Here is an 18,208-nt window from a genome sequence, read left to right as displayed (position 1 = left end):
TCGTCACTAAGGTGATATTGAACCTTATTTTCTGAATGCATTTTCCCTGTACATGTACATTATATGGTAAGCAACTACCCCAGTAACGGCAATTATTGTAACGATTGCAAGTTGCAAATGTTATTATTAGTAGTGTGATAGACTTGTTTCCTAGGAGTGCTAGGCAACCTGTTTCTTTCCCTGTGTCCTCATTGAACACATGGTTACTTACCCTGGCATTAGTATGTGTTTTACTCGCGCTTTTGCTCAAAGATGCAAACTTGGCATAGACAAGAGCTGGAGGTTTATCAACGTACACAATGTTTTCTTCGAAGGCATTTAGATTATTTAGAAATGAAACCATAATATCTCCAACAACTAGTATTATTTAATGTCCAATGATGTGTTTTGACATGTATAAATTGGACTTTGATCACATGAACACCTTGCGTCCTTGTTTCACAGCTTCGTGATCACAATTTGCAATACGAGATTACCACGTATTTTTTGAACGCTAGAGCATTTAATACAACAGAACTATTATGATTGTCATCATTGTTATCTATATAATTTGTGTATATCGCTGAATAACATAAATCACGTCTGTGTTTTTATGTCTGCCTCGAGAAAATATCAGAGCTGGATTTGATTGTTTGTCCGTCATCACATCATCGTATACTACGCGATTATTAATAAATCTGTTGAGGTCATCTAGAGATGGAACTTCATCAATATCGGTGATAAAATCAATAATTTCATTACCATCCTCGTCCAAGAATTTATGCGTTTCATTAAAATCTTGAAGCATCGTAGCATCGATGATTATCTACGGATGGTGCCACTAAATACAAATTATCCCACTTGAGCCATCACATAATCATATTAAGCAACAATTGCATCTGACAAGACCCAGATGGACATATGATAATTACTCAAATAGAATTTGTTAGCGCTGGATGATGTTTTACTGACACTTGCTTTTGTGTTGCTGAAAAATCAATGTCAATCATATTGTACAAATATAATAAATAATTTGAATTTATATTGCATTCGATGCAGAGCATCAAAACCCACCAGTGGATTAACAACAATAACAAAAAAAAAACAGAAAACGTGCACTTACAGGCAGGTGTGTTAAACGCGGTACAAGCAAATACAAATTTATTTTGTCCAATGAAGACATGTGGTGATATCGCTGCTTCATTAGGAAAATGACCAGCAGCTCCATGGGATAAGAATCCAGGAGACAAACATCTTCCAGCATCTAATTATTGTGGTCCTGGAACCCCAATTGATATCTGACTTGACGAACGAGACCAACCAAGTCATGGAGAGTATCCGAATTATACCATTGATCAAGCGTGCCATACTCATGATGTAGCATATAAAATTAAGGATTTACAACGACGATATATTGCAGATGTAAAGTTGATTCACTCGTCAAATTTCATAAAAAATAAATCTCTCAGAGAAAAACTTGCTAGCTTCCTAGTAAGATCTGCAATGAAAGGCAAACTAGTATTAGGGGTAGGTAATTAATCAACAGATTACTCTTATTATAATGGAATCGAATTATTATAGCCCAAGAGGATATTGGAAGGGTAAAGAATTTATCAATGAGAACCCTTTGGATGGCTACATTTACTACTGGCTGATCCTGGAAAAGAATGTCTTGGTGCAGTATCATCTCCGATGAAAAAAAACTTAATATCAACGTCAGACGATGACATACACCAATTCATCTCGATCAGGCAATTGTTGAACGATTTAATCGAACATTTGCTGAGGGATTGTTTGGATATCAGTATGCGAAGGAAATAATTCAGAAAAACAAGAGATCTCGTGAATGAGTTGCAAGACTACCAAGTGTGATAGCTGCATTAAATAATGAAAATACTCGTGCAATTCTATGAAACCTACTAATGTGATCAGAAAAAACATATAAAAATATAACGACATGACTTTTAAAAACAACTAGTACTAGGTAATGTGACTCTGTGGTATTTATATGAACTGGTGAACTTGAAGGTGATAAAAAAGAGCAACTGATCCTATTTGAAGTGTGACAACACATAACATTTCCAGCGTGATATGATCCACGGACAGACCTGGAATCTACAGACTAAATTCAACTGCTCCTCAAAGTGGATTTGTGCTTGAACAATTACAAGTAATTTCTGAAGACACATAATTACCACCGATCCCACTTTGGGGAACTAGCTCCACGACGCCGATTACACTCAAGACATGTCAGCATCACATTCTCGCGTGTGTGACCAGGGCCACTAATTATTCTATCTACGGTAAACGTTTGGATTTTTATTTAAATACTGCCACAACATTACTGTGTAAGGCTCGCACAATGATTATTATGTAGTTGTTTCAGCGTCATGATAAATTTACACTGGAAATCAAAGTCGCGATCATTTTCGTCACACTGCTTATAACTACATTTATCTTACTACGTCATCGTTATTGGCTTCCTGAACTTGGTTTTCTGTGAAGTCTAATAATCATCCGCGGCTGAGATATTCTTCTCATTTACGACACTTCGAGATAAACTAATTTTGACATTCAATACGACCATCAACAATCCAAATATCAGTATCCGAAATAGCAGATCCTTGTGACGAATAAATCATTATAGCATATACTAGCGTCTATGGAGTTTTGTCCATCGTTAACGCGCTCTCAACAACATTGACAGGAACTAAAATAATAACATTTAATCCAAGATTTGCTACCACAACCTGGAATTTGAACGTCAATATTTTGCCGTCGAGTATCTGCTGGTCGATAACACACTGGTACGGGTAGATTTTCATATTTTACTTTATGTAACATAAATAATTGTTGTTGAAGTGTGTCATGAGCTACCTTTCCACTTGAAACTATCAAATCATCTGGTCTCCAATAATCTCAAAACAAAATTCATAGGAGTTTCTGATATTACTTCACGCATTATTTCACACTGCATTTTATTTAGTTGTAGTCTGATTTATTTCTTAAACTCTCTTAATTCTGGATCAAGCGCTCTATGATCGTTAGTTATCTCCTCATAATAATCTACAAAATTCCTCGGTGGCGGTTTACCATGAACGCCACCCATTATTACAGCATTATTTTTTGTTAACAACCAATCAAGAAATAATTTTAATGTTTCTAATTAAACGGTACATATTTCATCTCAGATAATAACCATTGGAATATATTTGTCACCCATTTGTTCAGGAGTCCATTTATCACCCTTCCACCGAAAGAAGCTATGATAAGTATTAGATTTTACCACTCGCTCTTTCATTTCCCTGGCGAATCTATGTGTAGGTGTTAATACAACCATATAAATTCAACTAAATACTTCGATCACACGTGTTGTTTTAACAGAACCCCAGGTTAATTTAGATAAATTGTTGTATGTCTGGCAACATGATCCTATATCGATGGTGACGATGACAGTGTCTCTTGATTATCAAAATAAGTCTTTTTACACTCGACATCAGCTTTTTCATAACTGTGTAGTTCTTTTTTCAATATCCATCCACACCATAATGATTCAATGCCGATATTTAGTTGTTTGAAAAGAACTGCATGTTTCTTATCGATATAAAACGAATCTGTCGCTACTCTAACGGCTAATTTAGGGAATCTGTTCACCATCGACACTAGATTTATTGAAACATACGCGAGCATCGAAGACCTTAAATAAGTATACTGTGGTGGGTCGCCATCAATGTAACTCACAATTGTATCTAATGTACTTCCATCTGACAAGAAAACTGTTTCTTGGCTAAATCACATATTCTTCTTTATTGTATCGGCGATGATTAAGTCAAATTCAGCATCGTCAATAATTATCCTACAACACTTTAGTTTACGATGACATAAACCACCTTGCGTAAACTTTCCAATTATCCTTCTACCCAGATCCTTTGCTAGTTTATGTTCATATTCAATCGTATCGTCATCCTCAAATGGATCCAAAGATTTATTCTTTCTTCTTTTAACAACACTTGTTTTTGTGGACATACGACATTAGTATTTCACTCACTGTTAACAATAATACAAATTCCTGAATCAAGCATGTATCATAACAATACGGATGGTGCCCACGTGTTTTCTGAAAATTGTTTGCCAAACCAGACATAACAAATCGGTAGAAGAGTTTCAACAAACGTAAATGATGCAATTCGTGCAAAACCCGTTACGTCAAAATCTGGTAGAGGTCCGTTTAAAGAAACTCGAATCATTTCATGGGTTGGCTGTCCAAAACTCTTAAAATATTCCGAACATTCTCCGATTCCAAGAAAACTTCCAAGATAACATGCTGCTATATCAAATATCATATTTATGTAATTGTATTTGGTATTCCATGCTCCACGATGTCCGTATTCGACACAACTTGATATCACATCATCGAAAAAATCAAACCAAGTCGACTTCCATGAATTTCGCTCTCTGGCTAAATGAGCCGCGACAGATGGAACAATTAAAACAATTACTGAGTAAATGTTCATAACCGCTATATCTTAAGGCAAGATCTTTCATTTTTGTATGAAGAAATGCTGTTCGATAAATCTCACCATTAGGTCTTACAAGCAGATCAAAACATTTTCTTCGATACAAAGACTTTCGTCTGGTCTTATCAGAGCACTATCATCTTCAGAGCTTTGAAACAACCATACAGATACAGGATCACTTTTGCTAAACTAATTTATAAAATTGAAAATATTTCCTTGATTAAATTTAACTGTTCTGTCTCGAGGAAATATTGTCACCGCCCACGCATGCTCATTATGATCAACACTATTTATCGGAGCTTCGATCGATTTATATTTTGATTTGTACAAAATATCTCCGGTTATTGTTTTGCCATTATTGGGCATTTTAGTTTCTTTCCCAGTTCGGCAATGTTTTGGATAGACGCTTAGGTATCTCTAACAGTTTCTGCTCACTCGTTTATTCTTTGCGTCTTAGATCAGTTCGTTTATTTCCACGTATCGCGTTTGTGAAGTGTTCTGTAATTTGCTTGGCTACACAGTTTATTTTCGAAAGTTTCATTGGCTTGCAATAATCAACGCTATCTTTATCATTTATCGAATATATTGCATAAATGACTGCAGTTACAGAATACGCTTGCTCATAATACTGCTTATCAATACCAGTCCACATTTCTGGCTTAGATTTGTTATTTAACGTGACAATATTTCCAGTGTTATGTAATCCAACTGGGTCATGTTTGTAACGGTTAATCCAAGGATCGTCTAGCTCGCCATAATATTTATTTTAAAAAATATTTTTGATTATCGAGATAATTAATAATCGTCGCTGCTCGTTGGTCATTCATTGTAGCATCGACAACACCGTCGGTATTGTGAAAGGTTCTGAATGTTGACCACATATAAGCTGCACCATCGTCGCTAAATACTTTCTTGGCGCCAGGAATACTTTTAATCAGTTTCCGTCGGATCAACCAGAGCTCGGCTCCGCAAGTCCTGGGATCCCCTGTCGAATCTATATTTAGAAGAGTTGATTGTAGATAACCTCTCAAATTGTTCCATATTAACATTAAGACAAATATATATATATATATATATATATATATATATATATATATAACGATTCAAACAAAAAACAACTGTAGATTGCTAATGATAGGTTCTACAAATCACTGTAGCAAAGCCTGCGTAAACGAATTCTGTGGACTTCACCTACAAAGAGTACGAAAAGGGATATTTCGTCAAATATCAAATATCATGAGGCATATCATGATGGTGTAATTAGGAACTGTTGATTAAAAAGTCAGTTTTGATAAAACTGCTGGTTATCTCACGTTCAGCTTGGGGGGGGGAAGAAGAATTATCTTTGTCACATATTTGTTTACGCGTGTTTTCTCGTAGTAATCGAAGACGGACTTGTGATGAATCATATTATTGCAGATCACAAAGATAATTCCTTGAGTGATTTACGAGCTATTACAGAGAGTCGGAATAATACATTTTGTCGTACTTGGAAATATAATGTATTTTCTAGGGTCGTTAAATCAGTAAATACAGAAACTGGTGAATAAATAATATTTGCATACCTTCAGTACAACATGTCGGAAATACAATGCGCAAATCGGCATTTACGAAGAAGTATAAATAAAAAATAGGCCTAGATAACCCTCTGAATCTTTAAATAAAACATTCGTGTAAGGATTCGCTGTGGGGGTGGCTATGCAAGAATTTGTGGAGCCTCCAAAATTAAACAGTAGCCTGATGTGAGCTCTCAATCTCACTGAAGGTTACCCCACACAAAAACATTCAGACAGAATGTCAGCCAAAAGAAAAGCCTCGTGGGGTGCCAAGAATACCACAAGAAATGTCTCACCAAATGACCCTATAGAAAGGCACAAAGGCAAATAAGAAGGGACTCCGTAGAATGATAATTGCTCATCATGATACGGTTTATTTCTTGTTAATAATTCTATTTTAAAGATATATTTATTGTATGATGAATTACGAAAATATTAATGCGATTATTTCTGTAATTAAAACATTTAAAACATGACTGTATAAAAAATGTTATGAACTGTATCCTGAAGAAATTATTTGTGATTTTGAATTACTACAGCAGCGAAAATTGGAAGATAGATCTACACTACTAGCAGAATATCGATTCATTAAGCTGATTCCACAATCTATGTTTCAATCCTTGGAGACAGTCAAAGATACAGAAGTTGAGAAATTCGTATCTCTCTCACGCTTTATTGAAAAATTTAGATCAGAATTATTTCACGAATAACAAACAAAACAAAACAAACATTAATGCACGCGTAAGAGAATTCAGAAAGAGTATGTAAGACCGTGAAAATAAATGCCCTGTCATCCGTGACCGTAGTCTTTACGAAAAAAGTGAAAACGTCACTAAAGAGGCTTGTGAAATTGAACGTTATGGCAACAGCGAACGTTTCAGCTTTGTCTGGGTAAACGGATTCTTATGAAACCAATGACAATTATGATAATTAATATTTATAGCTGATTGTCAAAGGGATTCAGATTTATCTTTTATTCTGATAATAATATTTATTCAGGTTGATTTATTTTGATTCTGATTAAGTTATTCTGATAATAATATTTATTCTGATTCAATCCATTAATATTATTTTTAGTATCATTTACCCCAATACATTATGAAATCAGTCCTATACTATTATTTTTAGTATTTTATTTACCACATCATATTATGAAAATCAGTCCTATTATATCTTTAGAAGCATTTACCCTAGCAAATTATAAAATCTGAATGATGTTTATAATTGTAAATACCATTTACCTCATAACATTATAAAATCTGAATGATTTTCATAATTGTAATATCATTTATCCAAGCAAATTCAACAATCAGCTAAGAATAAAATTATTCTGATGATAATATTTATTCTGATAATACTATTTGTTCTGATAATAATATGTATCCTTCACCTTGTGAAGGGATTCAGATTTTTGTTATTCAGAGTAATATTTATCATTGACTTTGTCAAGGAATTCAGACTTTTTTTATATGTTCAGATTTCAATATTTATTCAGATTCAGTCCTATAAATATTATTTTTAGCAGCATTTACCACAACAAATTATGAAATCATTCCTAGATTTATTATTTATGGTAACATTTATCCTTATCAAAATATAAAGTTTGACCAATTTTCACTATTTTGTATACCACTTGCCCCATCAAATTATGAAATGTGATCGATGATCAAAATCAAAATTCTGAGTAATATTTACTCTAGCAAAAACAATAATTAGTAAAGAATACAATTTTGTATTTTTATTTTGATAATAATATTTATTCTGGTGATAGTATTTATTCTGATGATAATATTTATTCTGACAATAATATTATTCTGATATTTGTTTCTGATAATAATATTTATTAGGTAATTGTCTGTTTTTCGGTAGGATTTTCACAATTTCGAGTACCATTTTCCTCATCAAATTATATAATCTAACTGCCTTGACTTAGTCAAGGTTGAGTATTATTTACCTGAAGTCTGGACAAGAATCAGTAAAAAATAAATTCTCTTATAATACATTTATTTGTTTCTTGACAAAGTCAAGGATGAAATTATTATTATTATTATTATTATTATTATTATTATTATTATTATTATTATTATTGTTATTATTATTGTTATTATTATCATTATATAATGTTTTCTGCTTTATATGAGAATTTTATTATAATTTTGAGTAACATTTACCTGAAATAGGAACAAGAATCAGTCAAAAATAATGTCTTCACTTTGTCAAAAATAAAATATTTTATTTTCCCTGATTAGGAGTCAGGATTGAAAATCAATTATTAACGTGAAGATCTATGATCTTACATACATATTCAAATTCGAAATTGCGTATCTCAAATCACGCAAGTGTGGTGATTTGTCAGTAATTTTGAAATGCATCCTTGATAATAGCGGATTATGATATCGCAAATAGACCGGATTAATGGGTTATTGTACGATTAATTATACAGGACGTACTTAAGGTGCAAATGTATATAAAATATGTCCCTGCTTAACCTGTGTGGATTTTTCAAGATCAAACTGAGACTGAAATCAATTGCATTAGATAGAAGATTGACTGCAATCTTTGATGTTATATTTACAATTCCTGGCGAAATATGTCTGCCGCCGCCGTATGGATCATTGTTATGTTAGAAAATATCTGCTGGTGGGGCTGTTTTATTTCCATGTGTCAAGTATTTAGGGAATGTTTTCATCGATAAGATCGCTGACTGATTTTTTTTTTAAATTCTGGTTTTACAAACGTTGGAAATTATTCGTTGGTTATATTAAACCGTATTAAAATAATTGCTTAAATACGTTTTTGGATATATTAACATTTTCAGCACCAAATCCTTCCTTACCGGGGTCAGTCACTGCTGTAACGATATTTTCATTAACATGATCAAGAGCTGATGTAACCTGGTTCAAATGGTTTATTGTTCAATGTTTTATTTCTTCATAATTAGTGTTATACTAGAAAATACATTTCGTAAATTACCGCGTACACGTGTAAGTTCATATTTAAGATTTGTAGAAATTGTGTTAATATATGATCCATCGACATATGCTTCTCTAGTTTCCGGCATAAAATCATGCAATTTTCTTTGTAATACATGAGGAATCTTATCATATACAGTAAACTAATTTTTTCTCTTATGTCATGTGTAGCGTATCTCCATAGGCTCTTTGATATTTTGGATTCTTTAAGAATATTTTCTTGACTATGATAAAATCAGCGAGTTTCAGTTCTGACGGTCCTTGATATTCTGGCGGAACCTCATGACAGCCTAATACTAATAACAGATTTAATTCTGCGATGTAATTCATCACTGAGTCGTTCAAGTTGATAATTAAACGTGGAATTCCAACAGTTTGCCAATCGAAAGTTCTCTCTGGTATATTTTTTATCTGCAAATACTAGTGCATTATTTCTGGTAATCCACCAAATGATTTTGATCTAATATTTGGCCAACTATGATATGTTCGTAACTGTGATAACGTTATTTCATTAACTAGAATTTCAGTTGGAAAATTTACGCTGAAATCAGGATTTGTTGAGCTTGCTGATATCATCGTTACTTTTGTATGTTCATGCAATTTTTTATTTGTACATGTACATACTTTTTTTTGACGATGATATTAAGAATACCAGCAATTGTTGTTGCAGCTGAAACACAAATTGATATAATTGCTGGTGATGTTCTTGTTATTACTGATAACAATACCCGTTCCAGCCATAACAGTCGACGTCGAATACACAATTATGTCAACGACAACTACACGTCTGCGATATTTGTTTTCTTTTACTGTATACTCGTCAACGATATTTATCAGTTTGGCTTGCCACTCACATACTTGATTGCAGCTGTAATGTTGAACGTCGATTGGAGAATTCATTATATTTTAATTACGAAGTAATCGATAGAGGTGTTTCAGTTACAAATTGCAAACACCACTATTAAGACGCCGCAGTTAATTTTTTATTAGATGATTCCAGCATACATGTTTCATCGTCTCCTTTATTTAAAACTAAAGTCACGGTTCCATAACAAATATCGGTGGAATGACGCCAGGGTTACGTGGTAAATATCCTAAATTTTGCACCGCTGAACACGGACAGCCTATACACACCAGTGACGTCCGCGGTATATTTGATAGCGTTTTTTTGCGGTGACCATGTTGACGATCATGATGATACTGAGTATACCACCTAGATGATCTGCTTGTGATGAATTTTAATCCGAATAATCATTTAAAAAATATCAGGAATTCCACTGTGAGCATCTTCTAGCTTTTTTCTAATATCAACGATATTACTCTGCGCTATCGTGATTAGCTCTGAAAATGATTTAGGATCTCTGATAACACCTACTCGTTTCAATGTCTGACATAGCTGTTTTAATATTGCCCAGTTTTGTGTTAATTTCAGAGAGTTTAATAAGTGTAACTACTGGTTGTATAAAGAAATCATTAACACTTCCATTTTTTCTTTTGCGAAAATTTATAAATATGTTCAAATGAGTAGTATAGTTAGATTAAAATGTGAGCATTTCATTATTTATTGAAACTAATGAGTTGATCATTTGGGAGTTTCTACTGTCGATGTATTTCTTTCTTACAGCGTCGTTGTCTGATACTGGTTTTCCAAGATCATTCATTTCTTTATAGCCATATTGAGAGAATCAGAATTTGTATAACCGGTGGATCGTAAACGATTAGCATCACTTTTTATAATATCATTTGTGATAGTTTCTATTGAAACGTTTGAGTCTCTGATTCTACCGCTGTCAGTAATTGCTGCATTGTTGTGTCTGGTAGCACCGAGAACTCTACCAGCTATATCGACCCACTTAATATTACCCGTCTTTAAAACACCGCATTTATATTGAAAAATAACAATTTCATCCCGGTCAACTCCAGGTAGGTTCATAAGATCAGCAAGATTTTTTCCAGTCGTGTAATTCAACAAATCAATATCATCTTCATTTCATTTTGGTAGAAGAAGATCTTCCCTAATTATGATCCATTATATGTTTAGCAGTTATTATTTAGAAAATAACTCCTGTACGGATCTACAGCTTTATGAGGTGAATCGGAAGATTTTGACACAGCGTCGAGTACAGCAATTGCTTCAAGGCTACATATTGGCGGATCGGTTATTGTCTGTATTGGTAATGCTGAATACCAGAAGGGAGTATTTTGTTTACAGCTATTCTATAGTTATTGACATATTTTAGAAATTCTTTTGTTGGTGCCAGTCCATACGAATCGAAATAAAAAAATTCACGTGCATCAAATGCGTATGCAATCCAATGAGTACCTGTACTGGAACTTATGTCGAGATTAACGATACCGGTTTCAACATGGTTTGATTGTCTTGTTAAATGATCACGCAAAAACAAACACCTCTGAAGTTTTTGATATTTAATGTATTTTAACAGCATCAATTAAATCAATATTTTGCATTGGAAGAAGATGCTTAGGTCTAATGAAGTGTTCTTGAAAGTGTCAGACCTTTTCCGTATCAGTGAGAGGTTCCTGGTAATTCTAGACCCCTTGTTTTGTATTTTGAAGTATTTATTCCTTTTCCTGTCGCTTTCTTTAATGTCATTCCAGCAGAAGGTCATACAGCATGAAATACAGCTGTTTTTGCATCAGCTGGGGCTGAAGCGGTTATTAACGCTGGTATAGCTGGAAGAAGTGAAAACATACCACCCGTCTTGACTGCGTCTTTAATAGCACCCGCAAAAAGATTAAGTTTCATACCCGTATTTCATCGTTTGGCGTTGTTGAAGTGCTTGAGTTGACGTTCTGACAATGATAGTTTACTTTGACCACCTGTAATCCGATCTCTTTTTAGTGATATTGGTATTCCATAGTTTTTGGCTGATACTGATTGTAGCTTTTTAATCTGACCCGGAGTCATACTTGCACTAACATGATGATATGTCATTTTAATATCATGAGCTATTTAACTACATGTTTTCTACTGGGGCGTCCATGACTCTCATTCGTCCACTAATACCTTCAAGAACCATCACTTTATCTGAACGTATGACAGTTATTGCTCTATAAGAAGCAATAACTCATATTAACACACGAGCTCGAAAGCGTATATCAACGACAGATATCTTAACTAAATTCAAACGGTCCAGCGAAAAGTAATAAATTGGATACAGCGTTATACGATCTAGCTGTGATGTTTGCAGACCAGAATCAACATTTTGCTCACGTCCCATGAATGTAATAAAGCGATGATATGCACGTGCCCCATGCTTATTATGAAAGTTCAGTAGCATGTCCACCGCTGGTTCTTAATGCCCTTTTATCCCTAATGAAACTTCACTAACTCCAAGTTTGTCAAATATCATTGGACTGCGTGTTTGTGAGTTTATTTGTGTAGCATCTTGAAAACCAACATATATATGTCTTTGTGCTGACACACCTTGTCGTGATGATATTTTTCATGTAAATAAACCGTTAATGTTACTATGCACACTGTATGTGGTCATCGTCAACCACGATAATATTGATTTACCACATTGTCTCATAAAAGAGAGCAACCGTTGTCCTTCGCCCATTGATGGAGTCATTACTGGCATCCATTAAGGAATGTTTGTCAGTATTACTTTACCAGCATATATGTATGTATGTATGTATGTATGTATGTATGCATGCATGCATGCATGTATGCATGTATGAGCGTGTGTGTGTGTGAGAGTGTGTTTCCTGTGATGACTTGCTTACGTCGATCAAATATGTCTTTATTGGAATTTGAACTAAATAAGATTATTCTTAAAGAGTGTTAACATATTTGCAGTTTCGGATGTAATGAATGCATGCAAAAGTTAGACACCAGTTTGATTAAAAGTTATGAACATAAAAACTGGAAAAATAAAAATATGAAATAGGTTATTACGAGAGATATAAGATGGTACCCGCTGTCAAAAATAAACAAAGGAAAAGGAAAAGAAAACGAATTTTTCTGCGATTGAAATTCGTGTCCAGGATCGGCTTTGTGTTTGGTTAATGAATGTTACGTGAGTGAAATTCGTACCCGTAAAATGTTGCATCATATTTAAAAAACGTCATATGCAAAAAGAGGAACGTGCATTCACTGAACAGTGTTCTTACAGTTACAAAAAATTTTGAAACAAAACTAACACTGCTTTTGAGATAAAGGTAACAGAAGTCATTTATTGTCGAAAATTATAAGGTAAATCAACACTATAAATTAAGTGGAAAATACAATAGGATACTTTAAGATGACAGTCAGTTCTTCCGACCATCATTTATGGGAACATTAGAATTTAAAGATATAGTTGTGTTTGCTATTTATAGATGAACATTTTCTAGATCTGATGCAAGACCATTGAATGTAAAAATAAAAGCAACATGTTCGTGCATAAAATTAATAGGCAGTCTTAATCTATAATCCCTTAAATTGAAATAGTTGATAATGATTGTTTGATCACCACTGCAATTTCAGATACTCGTATTTAAAGACGAGGTAGAAAGAAGGTGGTGTAAACATACATGTGCAAATGCATTTACGATGACTTCAATATTAAATTAACTGGTACAGAAATTTGAAACAAGAAGGTTTGGTTGTATGTGTAGGTTGGCACACACACAGTTCTATAGAGAAGTAGAATTCCAGTTATCTCCCTTATTTCGGCTAAACAGTTTAAAAACAAATTCGACCGTTAATTAAGATAACCTAATTGAAATCCCTATTAATTCATCAACCTTTGTGCCAACTATCCAAGAGATACCTCTGCATATTGCATTATTCAATGCCCATTCAGTAGGACCACCGCAAAAACGCACAGAAATAGTTAATTTTATGAACGACCAGAACATTGACGTCTTTTTCCTGGCAGAAACATGGCTAAAAACATCAGGCGATGAGCCCAAGTGTGCAGATCTAACACCCAGAGGCTTCGCCATTAAGTCGTACCCACGTAACTCTCGCGGAGGTAGAATTGCTGTCACCACAAAGAACTCCATGATCAAACGTCTTAACCACATCATAACATTAATTTTCGACCACAGATCGTTTGAACTAGTCCAAACCACACTCACACTGGAGAAAAGATCAGTCCATTTTTCTGCCTATACCGCCCTCCTAGTAGAAAAAACAAGCTGGCCGAATCTCTCTGTGTGGAGCAGCTTCCGAATCTCCTGGAGAATGGAAATTCGATAGGTGGCAACCTGATTATTTTTGGAGATTTCAACTTTTACTTTGGCTGTCTCGGAAACCCAAACACATAGAAACTAGATTCCATTAATGTTTTCAACCTCAAACAGTCAGTTAACCAACCCATCCACAAACATGGTCATATTTTAGACTGGATTCTTCATAGACCTTATGATAACATTCTACGGTCCTCCCTGGTATCACATGACCTTGCATCAGATCAAATCTGCATTATATGCTATCTTGACGTATCATTCCCTAACCCTCCACCTTTATCTGCTAATAAGATAAACCTCCGTATGATAAACAGAACCAAACTAATGCACGACATCCAAGCAAACCTAACAACTTTCTTACCTCCTACAGCAGAACAACTCGATAACTGCCTGCGTTCGTTGCTCGACAAAGATGCCCCAGCTACCAAGTGCAGAGTATCAATTCAAAAGTGTTCTCCATGGTACAGCAGTGTTAGAGAAACCAGCTTCGCACTGCTAAAAGTGACCGCCGTAAAGATGAGAGGCTCTGGCTTTCCACCATACTAACTATTCATAAGCAAATCGATGAAGCCACTAAGAAGAATGTCACATATATAGTCCATGCAACGAAATTAGCGCACTACACTACTAAGATCATGGACAGTTCCAGCTGCAAAGAGCTCTTCGGATTACTAACAAGCTGAAGTCAAGGAACAAATATACACCACTTCCATCTACCTTCTTTCCAGTCGACCTTCTGGACATATTTGCAAATTTCTTCCATGACCAAGTACAAACCATTAGAGATAAGCTTGACACCACAATTTCAAATGACTCGCCGTCACCAAACAGTTGGGATACAGAATATGAGATGCAACCATTAGCAGCATTTTAACCTTTATCTATGGATATCGTACGTACAATCCTGATGATTAGTGCACCAAAGTCATGTGAACTTGATCCAATTCCAACATCACTGCTGCATGAGTGTTTATTGCCTTCATTAAATGATGTTATTAATACATCTCTCTCATCCGGGGAAATCCCATCATTTTCAAAACTGCCATTGTAAAGTCTCTGTTGAAGAAACCAAACACTAGATCATCACGTTTAAGGAACTACCGCCCAGTTTCTAATCTCCAATTCGTCAAAAAATCTTAGAAATGGTCTTTCCAAGTTTGTATCTCATCTGAATTCAAACGGTCCTTTTCGCAATGTACAATCTGCATATCGCCCTTGCCACAGTACTGAAACTACTCTTCTAAATGTAGTTAATGTCATTCTCTCTGCGCTGGATAGCAGACATATTTCTGTGCTGACCCTCCTTGATTTGTCTGCAGCATTTGACACAATAGAACATGATATATTACTTCACCGTCTCTAGCATGTATTTGGCATTAATGATGCAGCCTTACCGTGCTACAGGTCCTACTTGGTCAACAGGACATAAATTGTTTCTGCAAATGGAATACACTCCGGCCCAGTTGATATATGTTGTGGTGTTCCAGAGGGGTCTGTTCTTGGACCTGTCCTCTTCATTATATACACTCAGTCGCTCTCAAGTGTCATAGATCATCATGCAGTGTCTCACCAATTGTACTCTGAAGACACCCAAATATACAAATCTAGCCACCCAACTGAAGGTGATGCTACCATCCAAGGTGTAGAGAGGTGCATTTCTGATGTGAAATCATGGACGACATTTAACAAGCTACAGATGAATGATGATAAAACTGAGGCAATTCTGATCACAACTTAAAGACTTTCTTATTCACATCCTTTACCTCAAACAATAAATATCAGTATCACCAGCATTAGATGCACACAATCAGTACGAAACCTAGATGTGACTCTTGACCGGAGTCTCACATTGCTCATATCATGAGTTGAGACGCATCATCTCAATTCGCAAACATCTTTCAGTTGATGACACTAAAACACTTGTGTGTTCATTACTACTTTCAAGACTGGACTATTGTAACTCAGTTCTGTCTGGTTCATCTCAAAATCTGCTCAAGAAACTTCAACCAGTTGAAAACACAGCTGCTCGGATCATAATTAGAGTACCAGGATCATAGCACTCCTCCCCCTGCTCTGTAGTCTACTATTCGATCCAGAATCAAACACAAATTTTGTTCTCTGTGCAACGTTTGTCTGTCAGACTCTACTCCAACATACCTCTCCGACCTCGCCCATGTGTTCACACCAGCAAGATACTTACGCTCCTCTTCTGACCATCGTATACTCATTATTCCCACTATGAAAACAAAGTCATATGACAGCGTTCTTTTGCATACCGGGGACCAACAACGAGGAATAAATTGCCCACTGAACTTAGACACAAAGATACAGTGATCCCATTCAAGAGTGCTCTCAAAACCCACTTATTTCGACTGCAAGAACAAACTTAAAGACCTAATAATGTTTCCTACCTTAAATATTCTCAGCGTGTTTTTCATTTTTTCTAATTTCATGGTGTTTATTCTTGTAATCATATCATTATATGTTTTTTTTATATCTTATAGGTGTTGTGTAATCTTGTAAGCGCTTAGATCTTCTAAAGATCAGGCGCTATACAAAGTCCTCATTATCATTATTATTACCATTATTATCATTATTATTATTATTATCATTATATATATATATATATATATATATATATATATATATATATATATATATATATATATATATATATAACGTACAGTGAAGAATCATTTAGAATAGTAATCTTCCTTTCAGCGCTGTACCGTACAAGCAGTCAACCACCAATCACAGAAGCTACAAGACCAACGAGTACCGTATACAACGCTGTGATAAGTGGGACAACGTCACTGACGTACCATGGCAACGGAAGTTTAAATTGTACGTCAAATGCACAACACGTCAATTACACATGGATATTTAATGAGGTAAGAACTTTAAGCAAAACAAGAAAATGCTGAGCACCAAGACTTGATCATTAATGCTAAAGTCATAATATTAAAAAAATGAAGATTCCTACATTGATTGTCACCGCGTCTCGTACAAAAGACTGAGAGTATGTGATTCCGGCTGCCGGTAGATGCCTGCGTGCATGTTCGAATAATGCCGCCCAACTGCTTCACCTTTCACGCATACAACTTATGGGATACCTTGGGCGTAGTCCTTATATGTGATAACGGTTTTACAATTGAATGCAGCCCCCGTAGGAGGGAGCTGATGGAATGTTTAAATAGCCAGTCACAAAATACGTAAACAGTTAATAAAATATGTTTGAGAACAGGCTTGCATAATTACTGACCTACATTTCGATACATGTTACATGTTAGATATGGATTTTCATGCGATACCTTGGTTATGTATACAGTTATGCTCCTTTCGGTGCAACTTAGAAAGCATTGGGGTCACACTCACTGTTTGTACGTATCTGTCTCTATCTCTGTCTATGTTGCAATTTGTAAATTGATAAGCATTTTGTTTAATGAATACGTCTGAATTAATTTTTATGACTGCCCTTAAGGCTATGGGTTTTACAAATTGCTTGAGAAAAGGCAGGCAATTGTAGTTATCTTTTTTCAGTCCCCAAAGTTGACATATTTATTTTTAACACACTCTCATATATAACTGAAACGAAGGTAAATGCCTTATAATATATCATTAACCCTTAAAGGAGGTGGAGGAGGAAACTAAAACAATTTTTGTCATATATATATATATATATATATATATATATATATATATATATATATATATATATATATATATATATATAATGTTTTGGTGTTACTAAATATATTTAGCCTATTTAAATTTTCAATTAATTTAGTCATACATGCCCAAAAATAATGGCAATGAGGATGTAAACGCTGAATTTCAATTTAACTGAGGTAACTCTGGTTTATGCAATCTGCAGAATTAAAAGTATTAACCTGAGGTCAAGCAGAGAACTATAGTATTTTGTGACTGTGAGGAGTTTTCCAGTTGTACTTTAACATCTAGCATTCGAAGCTGCATCATGTTGAGA

The 18,208-nt window shown here is 34.7% G+C and overlaps 1 protein-coding gene across 1 annotated transcript in view; it reads left to right on the top strand.

Annotated features, from left to right (window-relative positions):
• The window catches only part of LOC149793822 (uncharacterized), a 90,942-nt gene that overhangs the window by 50,986 nt on the left and 21,748 nt on the right, over nucleotides 1-18,208 (top strand). The window contains exon 9 of the mRNA XM_089966471.1: nucleotides 16,945-17,114. Within this exon, the coding sequence (XP_089822597.1) occupies nucleotides 16,945-17,114 (170 nt within the window). The remainder of the gene's footprint in view (nucleotides 1-16,944; nucleotides 17,115-18,208) is intronic.

Source organism: Sinohyriopsis cumingii, chromosome 8, assembly GCF_028554795.1.
Source record: "Sinohyriopsis cumingii isolate HCF-2022 chromosome 8, ASM2855479v2, whole genome shotgun sequence".
Classification (NCBI taxonomy): domain Eukaryota; kingdom Metazoa; phylum Mollusca; class Bivalvia; order Unionida; family Unionidae; genus Sinohyriopsis; species Sinohyriopsis cumingii.
The sequence above is the reverse complement of the archived record's forward strand: the minus strand, read 5'-3'. Positions and strand labels throughout refer to the sequence as shown.